General features: G+C 40.6%; 2 protein-coding genes across 7 annotated transcripts in view; one reads left to right on the forward strand and one right to left on the reverse strand.

The window, feature by feature from the left end:
- Positions 1-11,602, reverse strand: part of GRAP2 (GRB2 related adaptor protein 2) — a 75,729-nt gene extending 64,127 nt beyond the window's left edge. For 2 of the 5 annotated variants that reach the window (XM_084955246.1, XM_084955244.1), the window contains exons 1-2: positions 11,226-11,602; positions 5,443-5,626 (exon numbers count right to left, since the gene is read on the reverse strand). The gene's annotated coding sequence lies outside the window, so the exon portion shown is untranslated. Of the gene's footprint in view, positions 1-4,543; positions 4,790-5,442; positions 5,627-9,851; positions 10,018-11,225 lie in introns of those variants that run through there. The other 3 variants (XM_013997505.3, XM_013997501.3, XM_084955245.1) reach the window with 2 other exon arrangements.
- Positions 11,348-25,204, forward strand: part of ENTHD1 (ENTH domain containing 1) — a 102,043-nt gene continuing 88,186 nt past the window's right edge. For both annotated transcript variants that reach the window (XM_003126009.7, XM_084955215.1), the window contains exons 1-2: positions 11,348-11,493; positions 17,108-17,611. In XM_003126009.7, coding sequence (XP_003126057.5) covers positions 17,263-17,611 — 349 coding nt within the window. In that variant the 5' untranslated portion in view covers positions 11,348-11,493; positions 17,108-17,262. The remainder of the gene's footprint in view (positions 11,494-17,107; positions 17,612-25,204) is intronic.

Here is a 25,204-nt window from a genome sequence, read left to right on the forward strand (position 1 = left end):
TCCCACCAGGAAATCCAGGGTAGTCTTTTATAAACCTGACAATGGTTATACTCTTGTGTTTTAGTGGTAAAATCTTACACAGCACAGTAATGTGAAACACGAGAGGGATTTTTTTTCTCCCCTTGACTATATCAAAATATCATCTTCTGCCCCAAGGCTCTGAAGAATCATAACTCCTCTCTTGTATTATTCTTTTCAGTTTTTTTTCCCTCCTCTTCCTTCATAGTTCTAATTTTTCACTCTGAGAATTCTCTCTTATGTTTAAAATTTCTTATACAGAGCCTTAAGCTATATACAAGCAATAAGTATATTCATCTATGCTTCATAGCGTGTTATTATTCAGAGGAAGAAAACCTTTAAAATATATTTTGGTAGCAAAGCACCAAGATTTTCAATAACTTAAAATAACTTAAAATTTGAGCGATGGTAGAATGAGGTGAGTGGGGCCCTGTAGCTGATTGCGTGTGTGTGTGTGTTTTAGGGACGCACCTGCAACATATGGAAGTTCCCAGGCTAGGTGCTGAATCAGAGCTGTACCCTCTGGCCTACACCACAGCCACAGCAATGCCAGATCTGAGCCCCTGAGTCTTCAACCCACACCACAGCTTACGGCAACGACAGGTCCCCAACCCACTGAGGATTAAACCCATGTGCTCATGAATATTAGTCAGGTTCGTTACCAGCCAGCCATGACAGGAACTCCTGTAACTGATTTCTATTCAGTTCCATTTTCATCCCTTCTCATTGCATGTGCCAGTAGCCTTCAGAAAGAATACTCTGGAATCAGACTGCCTGGGTTCAAAACTAGGCTCTACCACATACTGGTTAAGTGATGCTATGCAAATTCCTTCCCCTCTATGTATCTCAGTTTCCTCCCTTACAAAAGAAGGGTAATAGCCTTTGCATCATTGTGTCATTATGAGAAGCAAAGGAATTAATACCTGCAAAGTACTTGGCAAAGAATAATAACAGGCACTGTTGTAGAAACTTCACTTGTGTAAGTTATTCAATCTTCCAAACTGATAGTACCATTATTACTCTCATTTTATAGCTTAAAAAGCCAAGGCACAGATATCTTGTCCCAGTTAGCCTAGTCAGTAACTGAAGGATTGGCCTCAAATCCAGACCACCTGGCTCCACAGCTAGCACTCAGTAAATGTTGCCTGTTATTATTATAATCATCTTCATCGTCAGCATCACTACTGTTGTTATTATCTGAACTTAAACATTCAATAAACACCTGTAATTGCTGCTGGTAATGATAAATGTATATGCTGTCCTTCTTCAAGGTGTACTAAAAATGTGTATGACTCCCAAAAGAATAATTGATTTAGGCAAGGATTATTACCTAAAGACACTGAGCTAAATTAGTGAAATGGGAGATTTCCACAAAGCCGAAGTGTCATCCCATCAGATTACTTGTTAACTGCAAAGGGGGAAAAATATGCCAGAAGGATCCCTGGAGTGCGATCACTATCTGGAGCCATGATCAAACTGAGCATCACAAATAGCCTGGCACTACTCCTGAGATGCAAGATGCAGCACCTTGTAAAATACGGTCAGGTGAAATCTAATCAATGCTTTAGTTCTAACTTGGACTTTAAAGGAAATACAGGGGATAGAGGAACAAACTAAATGACAGCAAGAGGCAACAACCAATCCAGAATACAGAATATTCTGCAAGATGCTGCCTAACCTTTTAAAAAGAATCTGATGTTGAATTTTTTAAAAAAGCAGAAAACCCTAATGCAAAAATGCATTTTTCTTTTTAAAAATTGGATCCTAGGGTTTTTTTTTTTTTTTAAAGATATGGAAGACATTTGGGGGATGAATGGGTAAGGTAAGATATGGTCTAGCTATTACATGACATTCATGAATTACTGTTCATTTTTAGATACAACAATGCAGTTATGTTGGAGAATGTTCTTATTCTTCTATATGTACGGAATGATATAGGGCCAAAGTATCATCTTGTGTGCAATCTACACATAGTTGAGAAAGAAATACATATAGATGGAATAAATATGCCAAAAAGTTAGCAATTGTTGAACCTGGGAGGTGAGTGTAGAGGTAGTCACTGCACAAATATTTCAACTTTTCTTTATGTTTGGACATTCTCTTCACTTCCTTCAGGAGATTCATGTCTCACATCTTCTTTGGAGGACATGTAAGACTTTACTCTTCACATACTTCATCGTATTTTCTTTTAATTCTCTAAAACGTTTGCTGCGAATGCATTTTTTTTTTTAAAAAAACCACTTACTGAATTCCTGTTGGCTCAAACGTATTGAAACCTAATACAGTATTAATATCACTGAAGGGAACTCAGTGTCTAACACAAGGCCCAACACCTATTAAAGGCACAATTAGTGTCTATAAATGTTTGTTAAATGAGGCTGTATTTTCTTAAGAATTGTAAAAGAGAAAAAAAAAAAAAAAAAACCCCTCCAAAAAAAAACCTAAGACAGAGGCATGAGGTTGTGTTGTTCCTTTAAAGATCAAGATGGGCTGGGCAAGTTCTTGAGGTGGACAAATGGGGACCAATCAACCCCATCCTTTGATTTAAATAAGTTAGGTCATAAAGATTCTTGATCAAGTTTTGAGTTTGTTTTATGAGGGCACAAAAATGAAGCCTCTGTCCCTAGGACTGATCCAGTAGCAGTACTGTTACTTGTTTAAGAAATCCCGATGGAAACACATTTTTGAAAACTGTAGACTTTTCTGAACCAGGAAACGAAGCGAGGTCTGCTCAAGTTCAGGCATGAGCTTTACAAGCCACCAGCACCTGCAGGTGTTATCCTCTGAGAATCAATAACTATGTGGGGACTAGGCTCATTTTCAGCTCTTCCAGAAGGCGAGGTCTCTAAAAAGGATGGCTTCGGGCAGTGAGCTCTATTTTGTGTAAGAGGTGGGAAGAAAATGATCAAGAGTCAAAAATAATTAATATCGATATTATCCTACATTTTTATAGTGCCTTCTTCCTGAGGCACTTCGTGTCTGTTAACTCATTTATTCTTACAATGTCCCCATGAGGCAGATGTAGAACAATTGAAATTTAAGAAAAAAATAAAGGAGATTTTCATCAGGGCCTAAGATATGGAAGACATTCAAAAGGATATTATATTAGCAATAGAGATAATTCTTCATTTTGAACAAATCGATCACCTCCTTCCCCTCTGCTTCAGGAAAGTCATTTTAGAAAGATGAAATCTATCACAATTTAGGGAGAATAAGATCACAGTTTACGATGTGGGAGACACTCCAAGTTCAATCTAGAAAGAGAGTGTTATTCAGTGATACAGGGCTGTCTTTCCTTTACCAAAAAAACAAAGTGCTCAAAAAGGGTACAAATTAGAATTTTAAAAACTTGAAATTTAAACGCACTTGGATGGCTCTCGATTTGCATAGTGTCCTTTATCTAATAGTGGATCCTTTTGTAAAGAGGATCACTTTAAAATTATTTTATAAATGCGACATTTTATAAACTGTACTGGGTTGTTAAGGCAGAGGATACTTATACTAAATGCTCTTTCTGAAATTAAAAATAAGACAAAAAAAAAAAAAAAAGAAAGAAAGAAAGAAAAGAGGACCCACTAAAGACCTAACAGGTCTATGATGAATGTAGCTGTAGAGGATGAAACCTTTTTCTGCCTGAGTTTTCCCACCCTCAAATGACAGGATAAGAGCCAATGTAATCTTTTCTATTGGATTTTGGGATCCTAAGCATTTTCTCCTCCTTGTAATTCATCTGGGGATGTTGATTTTCAGTAATGTGCAAATGGAGTTCCTGATACATTATTAACACAGCCTAATTCCAGGTATGCCATCACTGTATTTTTAAGTCAGTTCAATCTTTGGTTGGTGTATTCAGTCCTCAGGTTCAGGGGTAGGTGGGTCAGAGAATGTCAAAGAGTTGGGTTCAGATTCAACGCCTGAATGGGAGACAGTCTTAGGGACAGAGTGGTAACAGTTACTACAAAGACAAAGATAGATAATACACTCTCCAAACCTATTTCAACCTATGAACGTGTTCTATTTCAACGTATTCTCTCTGTAAAGGAACCCAGCCGGTGTTCTGTGCTGAGGCAACATAAATGCTAATAGAAGTAGAGACTCGAGCACCGAGAGAAATCCTGTGTTCATTCATTGCAGTTCAGCCCTTTACCCCCGACTCCTCATCCCAATTCCGAATAACTGCTGACACTGGTGAAGTGGAAGGTCACCCCTGTAATCCCAGGGCCCACAGTCTTTCCCTGAGATGGCTCAGAGGCCAATGAGTGGAGTTTTCCGTGCGGTGGGCTGGGGAAAGGAAGGAACCAGTCTTCTCCTGGTTCATTAGCTAGAAGTCGAATCCTATCACCACAAACACCGTTACTACAAAAGATTTAGAGATCTTAGCTGATGGACCCAAAGGTGAAAACAATATTTACACAGCCCATGGGGATTCGTTTTAATCAGATCTGACTCCAAGAGAAACTTCTGCAAATGATAAACCTGCCCAAGCTCCCTCGAGCGTGTGGCCTGATGTTGCATAAGGACATACCTTTCAGAAGAGAAGAGGTTGCGTCTATGGCTTTGCCACCGAGTGATTAGAATCCTCTCTTGCAAGAAGGAAGATGAATTTCAACATCAAGATTACTGCCTTTTGCAGAGGGCAAATCCGCCTTGTGCTGCCTTCCAGGTCTCACACCAAACCAGGGCACAGGCTCACAGGTCCATTAATAGAACCTCCTCCCCTGGCTCCCTCCTCCCTCCTCCAAGCTCCCCCAGTCAGCCCTGCAGTCTGTATGCAAACCACACAGGAACTAGCAGATACGGGGCTTCTGAGGGTTGGGCGTGAGCCTTAGATTATGTGGTTTTGTTTTCTTGGGGCCAGAGTTGAACAAAAATGCAGGAGGTTCACTGAAACACTTTTGCTTCTTTATGCTTGGTTTCAGTTTTAACAAGTTCACCCCGAAAGATTATGTTCACATAAGAAAATTTCTAATCTTCAGGATGGTCTCTCAGGGAGCTGCTGTTGGTCTTAAGTAAAATGCATTTTCTTGGAGTCTATCCAAGCGTCCAGAGAAACATCGGGACTTCTTAGTCAGTATTATCCTGGATCATCCACAATGTTAAAATCTCAGAGAAAATGCTTTCTTGGTGCACTCAGCCCATAATATTACACTTAGCTTGTAACTTTACACTTAACAAAACAAACAAAAAATCCAAAAAAACCAAAAAAAAAAAAAAAAAAAAAAAAAGAAAGAAAGAAAGAGACGCTCTGAGGCAGGATGTATTCTAACCTCAGTTTTGCCATAGTCAGGTGGGAGCTGGGGGCTGTTTACTTAGATTTGGAGGATCTCATTTTCTTCTGAATAGGTTGGACTAAAACATTTATGGGATTTTAAAATTATTCACTGACCTAACGTTTTTGTCACTTTCAACTTCCTTAGTTCTTACCTTCAAGTTCAGAGTCACCCTCTTCTCAAGCTCCTTCCTCCCGTACCAAGTGTAACTTGTGAAGGCTTCTTCCTCTGTCTTTGCTCTTGTTAGAAAATGGATTGCCAACGTTGCATCTTTTGCACAAAATTAGAGACACTGCTACTTGCTTTAAGTGACACGGTTCAGAGTTGGGGGACCAGACCTAAGATAAAGAGAGAAATGCTGGCTCTCAAAATTAAACTTATTTGACATCGTAAACTGGTCTCTCTTTACCCCCTTTATATGTAAACTCTGCTCAAGATCTACTTTTTAAAATTTTTATTTATTTATTTATTTTTTTTAGATTGATTTACTTCTTTGGGGGGAATTTCTCCTTGGTTAGGACCACTCAACATTTTTATTAAAAGAGAAAAGAAAAATCTGGCGTGGCGTCATTAAGGTACCTCAGTCATAGTAGGCATTCAGCAAATTATTGGTTGACTGGCTTAAAGGAAGTAATTTTCTCCTCTTCACTTTGTAATAAAGGACTTTCTTCTTTTTTTTTTTTTGTCTTTTTTGTTGTTGTTGCTATTTCTTGGGCCGCTTCCGCGCCATATGGAGGTTCCCAGGCTAGGGGTCGAATCGGAGCTGTAGCCACCGGCCTACGCCAGAGCCACAGCAACGCGGGATCCGAGCCGCGTCTGCAACCTACACCACAACTCACGGCAATGCCGGATCGTTAACCCACTGAGCAAGGGCAGGGACCGAACCCGCAACCTCATGGTTCCTAGTCGGATTCGTTAACCACTGTGCCACGACGGGAACTCCTGGACTTTCTTCTTATTAAGGCAAGTTTAGCAACTGTTCTTAAAACTAGTTGAGTCTGAATTGCGTCCCCACTATTTCCATATGTTAAAAAGATAGGATTTTCAAGATAAAAATACTTGGCTGATTTTAAAACAATAACATTTCAGTGTTGGCCTCACTGTTCTTCAGTCTCCTAAGGGCCTAAGGGCCTTCTTGGTGGGTTCATCATTACACCTGACAGCCCCATGTCTATTTTTTAAACGTTAAAATCCTCTGGCCACAGTCCTTGTCCCAGCCCAGAGGTTCTGAAGTGGGAAGGAAGGAGACTGTTGACTAGAACTATTCAGGAAGTGCCATGGTGGTCTCACCATGTGCCCTAACAAGGAAGGAAGCTGCTTTCCACGCAGCACTACCCCCAGGGAGCAGAATACAACCTCCTCGTGCTCTCAAAGTTATTTCAGCAGTAAGTAACAATGGGCAGACATGTCATAGAGCATATTGGGAGGGAAGCAAAACCCCTTTAGTGGGTAATTTCATAGCAGCTCTGTAACTGAACCCAGGCAAAGGCAGAATCTAAGAACACAGACCCTCATGTAAGAATGCCAGGCCAGCATCTCAGTCCTCACCTTCATGGGATGGTCAGAAAAACATCAGCAAAATTGTAAGGATTAAGGAATTTAAGAAATCTAGACTTACCCACAATGGAGAAATTTTCATTTACAACCATACTTGGGAAAATAAAATAATAAAACAAACAAAAAGAAAACCATACTTGGAAGCTCCCATTGTGGTGCAGTGGGTTACGAATGCAACTGTGGGAGTTCCCCTTGTGGCTCAGTGGTTAACAAACCCGACTAGTATCCCTGGGATCATAGGTTTGATCCCTGGCCTCGCTCAGTGGGTTAAGGATCCAGCATTGCCATGAGCTGTGGTGTAGGTCGCAGGTGTGGCTTGGATCTGGCACTGCTGTGGCTGTGGTGTAGGCCAGCAGCTATAGCTCCAATTTGACCCCTAGCCTGGGAACTTCCATCTGCTGTGGGTGTGGCTCAAAAAAGAAAACAAACAAACAAAAAATCCAACTGTGGTGGCTTGGGGTGGCTGTAGAGGTGCAGGTTCAATTCCCAGCCAGGTGCAGTGCTAGGATTTAATCCCCGGACAGGGAACTTCCATATGCTGCATCTGCAGCCATAAAATTAAAAAAACAAAACAAAACAAAAATCCCCCCATACTTGTTTAAAAATGTTCGGCACTTCCTTTTGAGGAGTTGTTATTGGTTATCAGTACTTCTTGTATAGAGTTAGGATTAATTTAACTCTATGGTAAGATGTGTACTTCTCATGCAACAGCATGGATTCAGACATTCTCCTTTCATTCCTTCAATAGGCAACATCTGTTCACCTTCTCCAAGTTCCAGGTGCTGGGAGTATATCAGTGAACAAAGCATCGTCCCTGACCTCCTGGATCTCACATTCTGGTAAAGGAAGAAATAATTCATATGTCAGGTGTACTACCATGGAAAATTACAGAATGGGGCAAGAGTCATAGCCAGCATGGCTGAGGTGGGGGTTGTAATTTTACTGAGAGATCTAAGGGCATCTGAGCAAACCCCCAAAACAAAGTGAGGGATCCGGCCTGATGGCTCTTTGGGGAGATAGCTTTTGCAGGTATCAAGATTAGCAAGTGCAAAACCTAAAGATGGAAACAAGCTTGATGCAGCGAGTGAGGTGGACAGAAGGTGGGAGTCAGAGAGGGAGTAGGGGCCAGAACCTGTAGGGTCTTATTGGCTGTGGCAAGATCTTTGGATTTTATTCTTGAGTGAGATGGGAGCCAATGGAAGATTTTGATCTGGGGAATAATATGATCTGAGCTGTGTTTTAAGTTGTTGCAGGATCACTCTGATCACTGAGGTTAGATTGTAGAGAAAGCAAGAGAGAAAAAGCAGGAAGAGCAGATAAGAGGCTACTGCAATGATCCTGGCAAGAGATGATGGTAACTTAGGACAGATGGTGGGAAGTGACTGAATTTTGAATGTGGGGGTGACAGGTGACCATAAAGTCTGGAACCACAGACATGAATATTTAATAGCACATTAAAATGTGGCATTGAAAAACCATATCTTACCTAAGGAGCACACAGAATCCAGGCTTGGTTGCCACCCTGTGTCAAAGATGCACTCGTGGACATGATGTGCAGTGTGGGAGACAAGAGTGGGCACCAGTGATGACCTGATGGTGCAAGGCCTAAGAACTGAGAAGCAAGGATGTGTCATTTACTGAGACAGGAGAGACTGTGGGGGAACCGATTTGGAAGACAAGATCAGGAGTTTGCTTTTAGACGTATTAAATTTGCCAGTGAGCATGTCGAGGGAGTTTGGTATAGGAGTCTGGAGGTCAGGAGAGGTTAGGACTCTAACCTCTGAAACCTTGAGAGTTATTGAGAGAGAAAGGGTATTGCAAACTATGAAACTGGATAAAACCACCCCAGAAATGAATACAGGCAGTAAACAGACCTCTCCAAAGTACAGATGTCAGAGGAATGAGAGGAAACCAGCCAAGGAGATAAGGAGGACAGGTGCTGTCCTGGAAACCAAGTGGAGAAAATTTTGTTCACGTTTATAAAACTCTTGAGTTCAGGAAAAAAACCTCACACACCAAAGTTATTCTCATAAAACGAGGTCTGTGTTTGGTGGATGTTACACTACAGCAACTAAATTATGGTGCCCCCAAATGGAAGAAAGCAGACAAGAAGAATCTCTTACACAATGTCACCTAGAAGGAGTTCATTCCATAGGTTGGTAACATGTAAGCCTTTTGCCTGGTCTCTCAGGTCTGTGCGTCCAGCCCAGAACCCTCTCCTTTGTTCTAATTCTTTTGACTCAGCTGTCTCCTGGGCATCTCCACCTATTTGCCCCCAGGGCTCCCCACATTCAAAATGTCCAAAGCAGAATTCAGCATCTTTCCTGCCTAATCTGCTCCTCAGACTGTGCTCCCATCTTGGTGAACTAGCAACAACCACTGACACAGTCACCCAAAAAAGAAACTGGAGAGTCCCTGTAGACCTCTCCTTCTCCCCCGCTCCCACATACATTTGGAGCCAAGTCCAGGAGCTTCTATGCTTTAACATTCCATGCAAAAGTCTGCGTGTCAAAGGAGAACCAGCAGAGTGGAGTTTTGCGCCATGCCCAGTTCTTCTGCTTTGGTCATGGCCTTCATCGATTATTGCCAGAACTATTATAACATTCTGCACTTTTTCCAGTCTGTTCTGCTTATAATCTATTTTTCTGAACATACCCAGAGAATAGTTCTAAAAGGAGAGAAAAATGAGTGGGTTTAAAAAGAAAAATTCAGGATCTCTGACCTTCTCAAAGTATGACAGGTAGACATGCGACTGAGAAGGTCAAGGAGCTCAATGTCAAGGACCAAAGATGGGTCCTTAGCTTGGGGGAAAGAGCAGAGAACTGCATGCAGGAGATTTGGGTCCAAGTCTCAGCTAAATCCCTAGCTAGTTGACTATTTCTGTGCAATTCGTATAACCAGTTTGTTCCCACAAACTCAGCTCAGGTTTTCCTCCTTCAGGAAACCTTCCCTATCTATGCGATTTAGACAAATTCCTTTTTGACACCCATAACAATCTATGCTCACCTTTATCATGGTAATTTATCATAATTACTGATTTATTCCTGTTTCTTCTATTAGACTATTAGACTATAACTTCCTTGTATTCCCACAGCTCAGCATACTGTCTGGTACATAGCAGGTGCTCAATAACGTAGAATGAATGCACGTTCCCCAGACTTAGCATTATCATCTGTAAAATGGGATAATAACATCTACATTTCAGACTTCTTTTGAAATCCTCATAAGACATGCATATAAAAATCTTTGTAAACTATAAAAAATGTAAAAAAATACTTTTGCTTTATTCCTTACTACTTTATAAAGTCCAACCCCTTACTGTGGCATTCAAGGCCCCAACCATCCAATTCCAGGCCATCTTTTAATTTCCCTCTGGCTACTACTCTCACTGCTCTATATTACAATCAGGTAAGTTGGTTATCATGCACCAAATTCTTTCATATCTCCTATCATGTTACGTTATACTTACCTATCTACATGTCAGTATCAATTACGTAGGCTATTATAATAATTAGGATCGAAGCAGTAGGGTCTAGACAAAGGTAACTCTCATCCGCTGAACAGTTTTCTATTCTCTAAATCCTTTCCCTTTAATCAGTCAGTATTCTACTCAGCTACCAAGATGCTTTAAAACATGGGTTTGATTACATTTTCAATGCCTACTGGATAAAATCACCTGCTAGTACAGACAAGGTTCTTCATGACCTGACTTTCCTCTGCCACTTCACCTTCCTCTGCTGTTTTGCTGATAGTCTTTGTGACAGCCATGGTAACGACAGTGCTTGCAGTTTTACTGAAATAATAGGCTCCCTCAGCTTTCAAGGCTTTACCCACGATGTGTCCTTTGCCTCTAATGGCTTCCCCTACTTTGTCTATCCAGTGAACTCTTGCCATCCTTTAAGATTAAATTCAGATGTAAACTCTTCTCTGAAACCTGCCCCAAACACGCCTTGGTGGAATCAGATGCTCTCTCCTCTATTACTCTATACATATCTTGTCATAATCTTTCATGATGGTACCTGTCACCTTCACTAGCCTGTAAGCTCACCGGGCATGGGACTCTTGTCTTCTCTGAGTCCCTGCTGCTTTGATGGGGTGCCTGGCTCATAGCAGGTCCCCAGTGAAGGTCATTTGAATGTTTCGAGGATTATCATCAGTGCTCCCCAAGGCCATCATGGGAGGCACTCCTTCACTGCCCGTCACACCCATTTTTCATTTCTAGACACTATTATAGAGATTACACTCTGTGTACTTTGAGGTGAAAATTAGCTGCGGATGGTGTTTCCAGTCAGTTAAAATTATACTAGTAACACAAATTTATTCTTTGAATGAAGAATTAGGGCAGTGCCACAGCCCAAGAGATCGTGAAGACATACTTACGCCCTCATGCCCCTGGAGAGCCCCAAGCACGGATATTTTAACTCGTAGCATCCCTCTGGCTTAAAGCCCTGAGAGCAGCGCGCGCCCGCCCCGGGAAAGGCCGGAAGTGAGAGGCCGGAAGTGAGGATCCGGAAGTGGGGCAGGACCTGGGCGCTCGGACCTGGGCGTTCGGGTCTGGTTGGAGGAGGCGGATCAGCTTGGTGACTGGGGCTTGTGTTTGGGAGGGAAAAAGCTTGAACGCTGGCTGGCGGCTGGACGTTTCCCTCAGGTAGTAGCGCCTCATCTGGGAGTGGGGGTGGGGATGGAGGTGGATGCTCCTCCCACTCTGCTGCCTGCGCTCCGCTCGTCAGGGGCGCGTTGGACGGGTCGAGGCCCGCAGGTCTGTGTGAGGGAAAGTCCCTGCTGTGTGACGCCATCACGTCACTCCCTCCTTCTAGAAGCTTCTCCAAGGCCCAGCCTCCCACTCCCAGTAAATTGCAGGCTCTCTGAGAGCAGTCGCTGAGCTGAGTCATCTGTGTGACCCACTGCCCGCTACGGGGCTTCCCTGGAGCGCAGTGGTCATTCTGAAACATTTGTGGACCCGGTGAAAAAGTGGTTGCTGAGGAAATATCCTGGCTTCAGGAAATTGATGCTCCCTCCGCCTCCACCCTTCACGTTCAGAGTTCTTTCCCAGCATCTCGTTTCTTCCTGTCAACAGTCTCTCCTATGTGGCGGTTATTCCTTATGCTGTAGATGGAGGAACTGAGGCTCAGAATTGTTCAACCTTAATTAGGAAATGGCAGAGCAGGACCTCAAGTCCATGCCTCTGGAGTCCTAATTAAAGTAATGAGACGAGGTGCTGAATGCCTAGGTGTGAGCGTAATTGTGAGCATTCAGTAAAGAGTAGCCGTTTATGGGAGTTCCTGTTGTGGCTTATCTGAAACGAATCTGACTAGCGTCCGTGAGGAGGCAGGTTCCATCCCTGGCCTTGCTCTGTGGGTTAAGGATCCGGCACATTGCCGTGAGCTGTGGTGTAGGTCCCAAACGCTGCTCGGATCTGGCATTGCCGTGGCTATGGTGTAGGCTGGCAGCAGCTCCGATTTGATCCCTAGCCCGGGAACCTCCCTATGCTGCGTGTGCAGCCCTAAAATGACAAAAAAAAAAAAAAAAAAAAAAAAAGTAGAGTAGCCATTTACTCCAGTGAGTGGGGACTCTTGTCTTATGCGCCTGTTAATCCATTTCTTAGAATGGAGCCTGTCACATGGTAAACTCTGGAAAATTCATAGTTGAGTGAATTAATGAACACAGGAAGTACTCAAAAAAGAGTTTTTCTGCCTCTTGCAGTGTTCTTTCTATCAAAACAGTAACACCTAATGCCGAGGTGTTCTCTATAATAGTTCTCCCATAACAGTCTTGGCCAGAGCTTATTTCCTCCTGAGTTGATCTTACGTCTACAGGCAGAACCTGACACAAGAGCTGTTCTCTCCTCATAGCACTACCCTAAATCTGTCTTTCCAGAGGTGCCTCTTTGTACTCAGCCGTTTAGATGCTGTTGTCATTATTGTCCTAAATCTTTGGATAAACTCGGTTTAGCTCCTCAGTCTCTTATTCTCAATTCTGACATCCAAAGAGGTTTTTTTTTCCTGTCTTTTTGCCTTTTCTAGGGCCGCACCTGCAACATATGGAGGTTCCCAGGCTAGGGTCTAATCGGACCTGTAGCCACCAGCCTACACCACAGCCACAGCTACATCAGATCCGAGCCACACATGCGACCTGCAACACAGCTCACGGCAACGCTGGCTCCTTAACCCACTGAGCAAGGCCAGGGGTCGAACCTGCAACTTCATGGTTCCTAATGGGATTGGTTTCCACTGCACCACGACGGGAACTCCAAGACGTTTTGTTTGTTTGTTTGTTTGTTTGTTTGGGGGGGGGCTGCACCTGAGGTGGCATATGGAAGTTCCCAGCCTAGGGGTTGAATTGAAGCTGTAGCCGCTGGCCTTCACCACAGCCACAGCAACGCCAGATCCAAGCCTGTCTGTGACCTACACCACAACTCATGGCAACACCAGATACTTAACCCACTGAGTGAGGCCAGGGATCAAACGTGCATCCTCATGGATGTTAGTCAGGTTCATTACTACTGCGCTACCACAGGAACTCCCCCCAAAAGTTTTGAAGACCAATTTCCCCCCCCCGGACTTATCTGGGTACAAGATCTGAACTGAAATGAGCATTTGTCTTATTCTAAATATTTGCAAGTTTTTGTTGCAGTCATGTTAATGTGTTCGATTATTCTGACCTTACTGACAACCCCAGACCTTACTGTGGGCATCATGTAACATATAGTATAGACATGGCATTACCCTTCAGAAGTCCCTCCTCCCCCACCAAAAAAATTGAATTCCATGACCCATCTTGCTTCAGAAGATTCAGATAATAGGTTGTGGACCAATAGTTTCATGTTAGTGGACAGCTTAAGTGATCTGTTATAATTCACGTAAAGTTGAGGGAGAAAACAGCCTTTGCCAAAGCATTGTGGAAGTGGGTAAATGTAAAAAGAAAATTGAGACCTTTTAGATCTCATCATTTGTTTATTTCAGCATTATTTAAGGGAGAAAGCTCCTTAACTAATATATTTTTGAATGTAGGGAGCATATTTTATATTTCTAATGTCCTCCACAAAGCTGTTTAAATGATAGGTGTTCAAGAAATACTTATTGATTGATTTGAATATATTTGCTCAAAATTCTAGAATTTTACTTGACAATTATAAGAGCTGTATTATATGTATATATATTTTTGGAGAAGGGGCTTTTTGTCCTTTTAGGGCCACACCTGTGGCATATGGAGGTTCCCAGGCTAAGGGTCTAATCAGAGCTGTAGCTGCTGGCCTACACCAGAGCCACAGCAGCACAGGGTCTGAGCTGCGTCTGCAACCTACACCACAGCTCACGGCAACGCTGGATCCCTAACCCACTGAGCAAGGCCAGGGATCGAACTCTCAACCTCATGGTTCCCAGTTGGATTCGTCAACCACTGAGCCACAATGGGAACTCCCATATATATATTTGTAATGTCATGTTTTAATCCGAAGCTGTAGAAACAATGCCAATTTATCCCAAAGCAAAATCATTCCATCATTTGGGTATTCACTGTGCCTACTATGTGCTGGGTCCCTGTTGGCAATAGGATTATACTGGTAGATAAGACAATCATGGTCCCTGCTCTCATGGAACTTCCAGTCAGGTGGTGGAGAAAGCCAAAGAGCAAAGGACAAATACATATAAATAAGCCTACAGCATGCTACGTGTCATGAAGGAAATAAACTGGGTGCTTGTAAGAGCATGATGGAAAGACTTAAGTAGTAAGTGTGCTAGGCAAAGGCCTCTCAGGGGAGGTGGCCCAGATTTATGACATGAAATATCTTACCTCCTTCCATGTCTAAATATTATTGGGATTTGGGTAGCCAGACAACCAAAATTCAGATACGAAAATTTTTCCTCTTTGGCACTACTTTTGTCTTAGATGTCACTTCATTGTGATTACACTTTCAAATTTTTGAAGGTCTGAGTCAACTGAGCATCTACAGGTAGTTGGGTGTCTAAAACACATAATGAACCAACATAGAATTTACAGCTTACACTAATTAATTGAGCCCCTCTTAACTTGAGAAGATATCAGTTGTGGAATGGTGTCTTACATATTCTATGTTCCTGTCACAAAGCACATTAGTAAATGGTACTAATTCACTTATCAGACTTTTTGCTTTGTGGTTTTTCTAATGGTTAGGAATGTATTTAATTTTGGTATGATGTCCAGCACATCCATTTTAAACTGCTCTTTTGGATGGAAGGCTATTAAGCAGTAGTTTTCTGGGACAGAAAGTTCATTTAAGAACTTAAATTTTGGGAGATCCCTTCGTGGCTCAGTGGGTAACGAGCCCGACTATGATCCATGAGGATGCAGGTTTGATCCCTGGCCTCGTTCAGTGGGTTAAGGATCCCGTGCTGCTGTGAGCTGTGGTGTAGGTCACAGCTGAGGCTCGGATCCTGCGTTGCTATGGCTGTGCTGTAGGCTGGAACTGTAGCTCTGATTCAACCCCTTGCCTGGGAACCTGCATATGTTACAGTCACAGTGCCACCCTAAAAAAACCCAAAAAAACAAAACAAAACAAAAAACTAAAATTTTAATTTTAGTTTTTTTTTTAATTTAAAAATGTGGGCTAGAGAATAGAGGAAAACCTAAAAATTAGCATTTTGTCCTTCCAAAATATACATAGGTAGCAATCCAAAAGAGAAAAAAAAAAGGATTTTAACAACTGTTGTTTAATTCCATCAAGTTATGATTCTAACAGGGTTTTTTGTTTTTTTTTTTTTTAAATAGACTTGTGAAGAAACAGATCAATATTTGTTGCTCTAAGCCAATGTCACAGAGGATCTCTGTATTGAGTGAGCTTGGTAGAGTGGAAAAAAGGACAATAGAAAAAAAACCCTCATGATTGAAAATTTTAATGGCTTATTGAAACACGTTATAAATCGAGTTTTCACTGCGGGAGTGAGTCAGATAAAAATGCCTGTATTCAAAGTGCAAACAAGAGAGAAAATCAGAAGATTGTAAAAACACAACTTCTCTTTTTCTTCCTAGGGTTGATGATAGTCTCTTTCTGAGAATTCTTAATTAGACGGATATATTTTCTATCTTGCTTATTTGAGGCTGTGTTGCATTTTTACCAAAAAAAGAGATTACTTATATCTTTCTCTATTTTTAAAAAAAGAAGTGATGGTTCATTTAGGATACTTCTGAAAATTTATGTCTTCCTTAAATACATACACAGAAATTAACCAAGCCTGAGCTAGGAATTGAGAAGGTCAAGGAAGAGAAACAAAACTAAAAATAACACACTTATTGTGGATTTTAACATTATTCTTTTGTATGTGTGCAGTTTCTCTAGTAAAATCTGATTATAGATTGTTAAGGCTTCATTGGGCCTGGATGCTCATCAGGGCATCTTGTCCTAAAGCTGAGCGGAGAAAGCAATTTGACCTTTCCCTTAAACTTACCAGCCTTCCCAAGACTAAAATATGGTTTATGGTGCCACAAGTTAGACGTGCAGTCCACTAAGGATAATTACTTGTCTTAATAGTTAATGACCCTCCCCTCGCTCAGACTTTTTTTTTTTTTTTTTTTGTCTTTTTAGGGCCGCATCTGGGGCATATGGAAGTTCCCAGGCCAGAGGTCTAATCAGAGCTGTAGCCTCCAGCCTATGCCACAGCAGCATGGGATCCGAGCCATGTCTGTGACCTACACCACAGCTCACAGTAAGTGCTGTGTCCTGAACCCACTGAGCAAGGGCAGGGATCAAACCCGCAACCTCATGGTTCCTAGTCGGGTTGTTTCCACTGCGCCATGATGAGTGGATTAACAAGAAAACAGACCATATTTAGATCTGATTCTCATGACTTGTAAGTTCTAAAAAGAATACAACCACAGGGTCAGTTTATCCTAAGACTTAGTTTTCACCCTTTTAATTACTCTCAGGACATAACATTTTTATATGTTCTTACACAAGAGATGTCACAGTGCAAGTTCCATTTTCTTGTACTAACTTGTCCACTGTTCATGTAATACTTATAGTTTATTTCTGGTCAAAGAGGTTCAGTGATACCTTCAGTGGAAACTTTTAGGTCTAGAAAGACCATCTATATTTCTTTACATAATATAAGCCAATCCCTTGTGAGAGATTTTCCCATCTCAATCCTGGGAACATTTATAAGGTACCCTCAATCCTGGCTGATGTAAGTGAGGTGCTGATTTGGAAACTAACCCTAGATTTTTCAGACTGAATTGATCTGACATTTAAATTTTTTTTACTTATATATTTTTTGTGCTTTTCTTTTCAGGAAATCAATACCTTGTCAAGATGGAGGTTAATTATTTGTATTTGGTAGCAGCAGAACTGGGGACCAAATACCTCTCAAGAGTTTTATAAACCGATCATATAAACTCCTATTCGATTGCTCTCATCCCCCATCTCACCTTCAAATTTATCTTACCTATGGCATTCAGGAGGCAAGTGAAAAACTTCGTGAAAAATTACTCAGATGCCGAAATAAAAGTCAGGGAAGCAACTTCTAATGACCCTTGGGGTCCTTCTAGTTCTCTGATGTTAGATATCAGTGATCTGACTTTCAACACAATTTCTCTCTCAGAGATTATGAATATGCTATGGCAGAGACTCAGTGACCATGGGAAGAACTGGCGCCATGTGTATAAATCCCTTACCCTAATGGATTATCTCATCAAGAATGGATCAAAGAAAGTTATTCAGCATTGCAGAGAGGGGTTCTCTAACCTTCAAACACTAAAAGATTTCCAACACATAGATGAAGCTGGAAAAGATCAAGGTACCAGTTAAAGACATTTATACCATGTGCCAATAAAGACCAAGAGTTTGGGAGGGGATCATTTTAAAGCAGGACCCGGGGAAAAGTTGTTTTTAAATGTGCTAGTTGCCTTTCCTCTGGGACAGTTATGGTTTCCAGTTTAATCCTTTCTGTTGACTCTTGAGTGCGTTCGAGAACAATTTTTTTTTTTTTTCCGAAAAGGATGTGTAAAGCTAACACACTTAGGTTCCTGATGATACCTCATAGAAAATGGACATACAAGGGAGGTCATAGGGTATTTGTCTTTCTCTGATTTATTCCACTTAGCATAATGCCTTCAGGGTCCATCCATGTTTTCACATAAAGCAAGATTACATTCTTTTGGACCTTGGAGGGCATTATGCTAAGTGAAATATATCAGACATAGACAGGCACTGTGATCTCTCTTATATGTGGAATTAAAAACAGATAAGCTCATAGATACAGAGAGTGGATTAGTGGTTTTCAGAGTTGGGGGTTGGGGGTGAAATGGGTGAACTGTTTTTTGTTTTAGTCTAAATAAGTTGAATTAAAAAACAAAATCAAATAAAACAAGTACACCAAAAAAGTTAAGAACTTGGACTTGAGGTCCTGCTTAATTTAAATATGATGAAATTATAATGAATCATTTTCCATGAACAAACTTCATGATCGAAGTCAAGGAACTATGTACTTGCAGTAAATACGTTGTTTCTGGGGCTAATCCAGCCTTTTACCCCGGTACCATTTTGTAAAGATCAGTATATCATATTAAGATATTTCTTAGATGAGTTAAAAGTGCAGAGTGTGTTATCAGAAAGGGTTGTCATTCAGCCTGGGGTTGAATCCTGACTCCGCCTCCGACTAGCTGGGTAACCTCAGGCAATGGGATAGATTACATGGAGCCTCAGTTTAAATTCTGTAAATTGGGACAATACAATATCTGTCTCAAAGATGGGTGTAAGGAGTGAAAATATGTGTACCTATTTCTCTCAATAAGATGTCAGTTCCATGAGGGCAGAAACTTGGTCTACCTTGCTCATTGCTGGGTCTTGGCAGAAGAAGAGCCATCAACATTTGTTGAGTGAGTGAATAAATGAAAGGAAGAATGAATGAGTATACAAAATGGCCCCAATTTTGTTTAAAAATTATATTTCTGAATATAAGATTATATAAGAGTTTACCAAGTGGTACTGGTAGGGTTAGAGATGATGTTTATTTTGTTTTATGTAAGCTTGTATATTTTAAAACATATTTTATAATTAGACCAAATAAAACCAGTGCAGCAATGTGGAAAAAAAGATCAAAGTGAATAAAATAGAAGACATGGCAATTTGATATAATAATGTCACTGTAATTCATAATTAGACGAATTTAGTCATAAATGTAAGAAAGTGTTTCCAAAGACAATGGAGACTTCAGAAACTATTGAAGTAGTTTTATTAAAGTAGTTTTATGAATATAGAAATTTAGGTCATGAAGTAATTTTGTCGGGGTGGAAGAGGAGGTGAAGTGGTGAAAGGGTACCTAGGAGGATATTGAACTGAGATGATTCCGTAGTGCCTGATACTCTACGATGGTAAAAGAATCAGCACTTCCTCTCCACCTAATGTGAAATTATAGCTTGTGTTTAAAGTGAATAGTCTTATGAATCATGAGAAGACGATGAAATTCAGTGCAGTATCTGTGTTAAGTATACACTTTAAAAATAGACTCTTTTTTAGAACAGTTTTAAGTTTACAGAAAAAATATGCAGAAAGGACCGAATTCCCTCATATCCTTCCTCACCCACACATTGTTTCTCCCATTAACATCACGCATTAATGTGGCACATTTCTTACCATTAAACTAATATTTTACATTCTTATTAATGAGAGTTCTTAGTTTACATTAGGGTTCACTCTGTGTTCTGCATTTAGTTCTAATGGTTTTGAAAGATGCAGTGTCATGTGTCTGCTGTTCCAGTAACATGCAGAGTAGTTTCACTGCCTTGAAAATGCCCTGTGCTCCTCCTGTCTGGCCTCTCTCCCTGCCCTGAACCCTTGGCAACCACTGATCTTTTTATTATTTCTATAGACTGTCATAGAGTTGGAATCATTTGGTTTGTAGCTTTTTCAGAATGGTTTCTTTCCCTTAGCCATGTACATTTGAGATTCTTCCATGTCTTTTTATAGCTGGAGAATTCATTTCTTCTTTTCCTTTCTTTACTTAAAAAAAAAAAAGCAAAACCAGCTTTATTGAGGTGTAATTCATATACCATACAGTTCACCCATTTAAAGTACACAATCATGTGGGTTTTGGTATATTATTAATTTTAAAAATTGTGATAAAAATATGTATAACAATATGTAATATAAAAGTTGCCATTTAAGTGTACAATTCAGTGGCATTAATTACATTCACAGTGTTGCATAACCGTTACCACTATCTATTTCCAAAACTTTTTCATCATCCCAAATAGAAACTCTAGCCATTATGTAGTAGTTTGGAGACCTCTAGTCTACTTTCTGTCTCTATCAGTTTGCCTATTCTGAGTACTTCATATGATTGGAATCATCTAGTGTTTGTCCTTTTGCATCTGGCTTATTTTATATACCATATGTCCTCCAGGTTCAGCCATGTTAGAGGATATGTCAGAATTTTATAGCTGAGTAATATTCCATTGTATGCACATACCACATTTTGTTTATCTACTTATCTGTTGATGGGTTCTTGAGTTGTTTTCACCTTTTGGCTATCGTGAATAGTGCTGCAATGAACATTAGTTTTCAAGTTCAGTTCGAGTCCCTGTTCTCAGTTTCTTTGGGTATATACTTAAGAGTGAAATTGCTGGATCATATGGTAAGTTAATGTTTAATATTTTGAGGAACCACTAAACTATTTTCTTTAGCAGCTGCACTGTTTTAAATTTCCACCAGCAGTGTAAGAGGATTATTATTTCTCCACATCCTTACCAATATATGTTATTATTCATCTTTTTTTTCAAAAAATTGCAGCTATTCTACTAGATGTGAAGTAGGTTCTTATTGTGGTTTTGAATTACACTTCTCAAAGACTAATGATATTGAGCATTTTTTCATGTCCTTGTTTGGCCATTATTATGTCTTTGGGGAAATGTCTACGCAAATCCTTTGTCCTTTTTTTTTTTAGGGCTGCATCCACGGATTATGGAGGTTCCCAGGCTAGAGTTTCAGTCAGACCTGCAGCTGCTGGCCTATGCAAGAGCTACAGCAATGTGGGATCCAAGCCACATCTGTGACCTGCACCACAGCTCATGGCAACACCAGATCTTTAACCCACTGAGCAAGACTAGGGATCGAACCTGCATCCTCATGGATGCTAATTGGGTTTGTTAACTGCTGAGCCACAACAGGAATCCATCCTTTGTCCATTTTTAACTGGGTTATTTGATTTTTAAAAAAAATTGTTGAGGAGTTCCCACCATGGCTCAGCGGAAACAAATCTGACTCATGTCCTTGAGGATGCAGGTTTGATCCCTGGCCTCCCTCAGTGGGAATTTTTTTAATTAATTAATTTTTAAAATTGAAGTATAGTTGATTTGTAGTATCTCAGGAGTACAGAAAAATGATTCAGTTTTATATATATATATTTCAGATCTTTTCCATTATAGGTTATTATAAGATGTTGAACATAATTCTCTGTGCTATACAGTAGATCCTTGCTGTTATTTTATGTATAATCCCAAATTCCCAATTTGTCCCTCCCCCTCTTCCCCTTTCATAACCTTAAGTTTGTTTTGATTGTGAGTCTATTTGCTTTGTAAATAAGTTCATTTATATCATTTTTAAGATTCCACTTATAAATGATATCATGTTATATACTATTTTACCCTCAATTAGTTGTCATGAAACAGTTAATTTCATTTAAATGGGCCGTTTTACATTAATATACTGTAAATGTATATATTACACACATATATTTAAATTAAAGGTAGATTTTTTTAGGAAGGTACATTTTATTATATTTTATTGCTTTTTAGGCTGCACTCATGGCATATGGAGGTTCCTAGGCTAGGAGTCGAATTAGAGCTACAGCTTCCAGCCTACACCACAGCCACAACAATGCTGGATCCTTAACCCACTGAGTGAGACCCAGGGATTGAACCCACAACCTCAGCTTCCTAGTTGGATTGTTTCTGCTGTGCCACAACAGGAACTCCAGGAAGGGACATTTTAAAAGATATTTTTAGTGTTGTTAAAAAGTTACGGTAAACTTTTTACTAGAAGTAGCATCCATTGGTGACATTCCTGCCATTTTAGTTTTTTTGCTATCAGTGTTAATCATCTCATTTAGGAAATTGGATAGTTCACATTTATATTGATGGCTGCTTTGCATTGGCTGCTTTGTATGTCCTCCAAACCTTGAGGATGGGCCCTTAGCTTTCACTCACCCATTTGCTCACTAAAGTTGCAATGTCTTGGAGTAAGATCTTAGCCTTTTAAGCCATAGTTAAGAAGTAACAAACTAAAATGTGAAAAGTAAATACTCTGAATACATAATACACTTTTTTTTTTTTTTTTTTTTTTTTTTGTCTTTTCTAGGGCTGTACCCGTGGCATATGGAGGTTCCCAGCTAGGGGTCTAATCGGAGCTACAGCTGCCGGCCTACACCACAGCCACAGCAATGTGGGATCCAAGCTGGGAGTTTGACCTACACCGCAGCTCACGGCAATGCCGGATCCTTAACCCACTGAGCAAGACCAGGGATTGAACCTGCAACCTCATGGTTCCTAGTTGGATTCATTAACCACTGAGCCATGACAGGAACTTTTTTTTTTTTTTTTTTTTTAAGGGCTTCACCCGTGCAAATGGAATTCCCAGGCTAGGGGTCGAATCAGAGCCATAGCTGCTGACCTGTGCCACAGCCACAGCAATGCCAGATCCCCAACCCACTGAACAAGGTCCAGGATTGAACCTACATCCTCATGGATACTAGTCAGTTTCATTAACTGCTGAGGCATGACGGGAACTCCCATAATACACTTTTAATATTTATACTAGCTCATAAATTATTAAAATCAACTGTTTGTGGGAGGAAATTTGTTTTCTGAGTTGACGTTCTCGTAGAAGGAGAGAAAACCCCAGATATATGGGCTTAGAGAAAGAAGGAGCCCAGGAAATAGGAGAAAAAAAGAATGATTGGGATTTTCTTTCCAAGGCAACTGTAATGAATTGAAGCGAGGCATTCTTTGAAAGAGTAAATTCAAGAAAAAGAAAACATTTCAATGTAAAAAAAATTACTTAAGTTCTTGGTAGTCTGTGTTAAAGTTCTAAAAGCCAAAGTCTACAACTTGGGGGCATTACTTCTCTTACGGAAGGAACTGGATGTGGAGAGCGTGAGGCAGACAGTTCCCAGGCATTGTGATGTAGCGGTTGAGCTTTAAAGGACAGCAGACAATTTTTTTCTGTAGTTGTCAGACAGCAGTAGTCACAATTCTCTAACCATTGAACTCACCTGATAGGTGATAGTGGGTTAATTAATTAGTGCCATGCAAATGTGCTCAGATCTGCAGAGATGGGTTACTTTTTTTTTTCTTTCTTTTTGGGGGCTGCACCTGAGTTATAAAGAGGTTCCCAAGCTAGGGGTCAAATAGGAGCTGCAGCTGTCAGCCTACACCACAGCCACAGCAGTGTCAGATCTGAGCCTCGTCTGTGACCTATGCCATAGCGCCAGATCCTTAAATCCACTGAGTGAGGTCAGGAGTCGAACCCACATCCTCATGGACACTAGTTGGACAAAACCCACTGAGCCACAGTGGGACCTCAGAGATGGGTTACTTAACACCAGGCTGTTAAGTCCATTTATCCTTAGGGGAGCAAATGTTATTTCCTATAGGAGACATTTTTAAAGTTCAGATGAACAAATGAATTTCCTTTAATAAACATATGTTCTAGATGGATCCTCATAAGCCTGTTCTGTGGTTGTTAAAATCTCTATCACTGTGAGTTTAAACAAAACCTTTATACTTAAAACAATTGAGTTTTGGATCGCCTTTTGCTCCTTTTCAACAAGTATAGTCATTGATAATCATAATAGCAAGAAGCAAAGCACGAATGTGTGTGAACTTCAGTGTGCCCATTCAGCCAGGCTTCCCACAGTGCTCTTTGCTTATTGTGCTCGTGTGGAGAGCAGGGTACAGCAAAAGAAAAAGCGCCGGTAACCAAGGTAGCCCTTCAGGGCTGTGTCAGTAGAATCATTCTCGAGGTTGTCATCAGGTGAAATAGCTCACATATGTATACTAAGGTCAGTCAAAGAAATTGAAACCTGTATTTTGTTATTTTTATAGAGCCACTCTCTACTTTTTAAGTTTATTAACTTTATGACTTGGGGAAAGTTTCTCACTCACCATAAACTTTCTTTTCTCATTTACCAAACGGACTTCATAAACGCTGAGGGTGGCTGTGAGGATTGGAGGTAATGTCTAGAAGTCAGGTGCATAGTAAGTCATTGATCCATGTTAGCCAAAAATATTAGTTGTTGACGTGTTTTACTTTTATTATTTCTTGCAGTGTATATTCCTGTTCAAATAAAGCTCAGTGTAGCTTTCCCACTGCTGTGTAGACGTCCACAGCCTGTGCCCATCTCCAGTACCTTGTCCGTGTGTCCATAGCAGCGTGCATCGCTCTGCTGTAACGACTTGTCTTACATCAGTCCCTTTAGTGGGCTGTGGGTGTTTGGAGGGCTGAGATTTCTTTATTTGTACCTCTTTTTCTTGACTTGCTTCGTGGAGGTGTGGAGTAAATGTTTGCTGAGTGGCTAGTGGGCTGTTGTAGGCCCAAAGAAGGGGTTAGAAGCTTTAAGAGTTTATCTACATATTCTTCTAGCTTTCTATGGTGTTTCTAGGAATAGTGCTATTTTTATCCTTCTCGGTGTTTGGACATCTTCTTTTTTTTTTTTTTCTTTTTTGCCCCCCCGCAATATGTGTGGAAGTTCCCAGGCTGGGGATTGAATTGGAGCTACAGCTTCGGGCCTACACCACAGCCACAGCAATGTGGGATCCGAGCTGCGTCTGTGACCTACACCACAGTTCATAGCAACATCGGATCCCTGACCCACTGAGCGAGGCTTCGGAGATGGAACCTGCATTCTCATGGATAGTAGTAGGGTTTGTTACCACTGAGCCATGAAGGGAACTCCCTGAATATTGCTTTTTTGGTGTGATTACTGTAATCTTTTGAAACTTCTAAGTGAATATTGAAGTCTGTCTTTTATGACAACAGTTACTATTCTTAATCTTGTTGCTTCTCTGTGCTTTATACTGGAAGAATTCCTTAGTTCTATTAATTACCAATTCTCTCTTTAACTGGTAGATTCTAGAGTCTACTTTGGATATTGAGGGTATTTTCTTTTTAACCCCAGTGACTATAGTTTTCATTTCTAGGATTTTAACTTGACTCCTTTCACATCCATCTGTTCTTGTTTCATTTCTGCCTATTTTTGTTTTGTTTTAATTTTCATATTCCTTGTTGTGAATGTGATTCCTGTATTAATGTCTTGATATTTATTTAAAAATCTTTGTTGTTTGATTTTTAAATCCTATAACTATATAGAATATTGATTTATAGAAGGTCCTGT

This window comes from Sus scrofa, chromosome 5, assembly GCF_054392235.1.
Source record: "Sus scrofa isolate SSC_HxYL_T2T_F1_AM1 chromosome 5, Sscrofa_HxYL_maternal_Yorkshire_Landrace_v2.0, whole genome shotgun sequence".
Classification (NCBI taxonomy): domain Eukaryota; kingdom Metazoa; phylum Chordata; class Mammalia; order Artiodactyla; family Suidae; genus Sus; species Sus scrofa.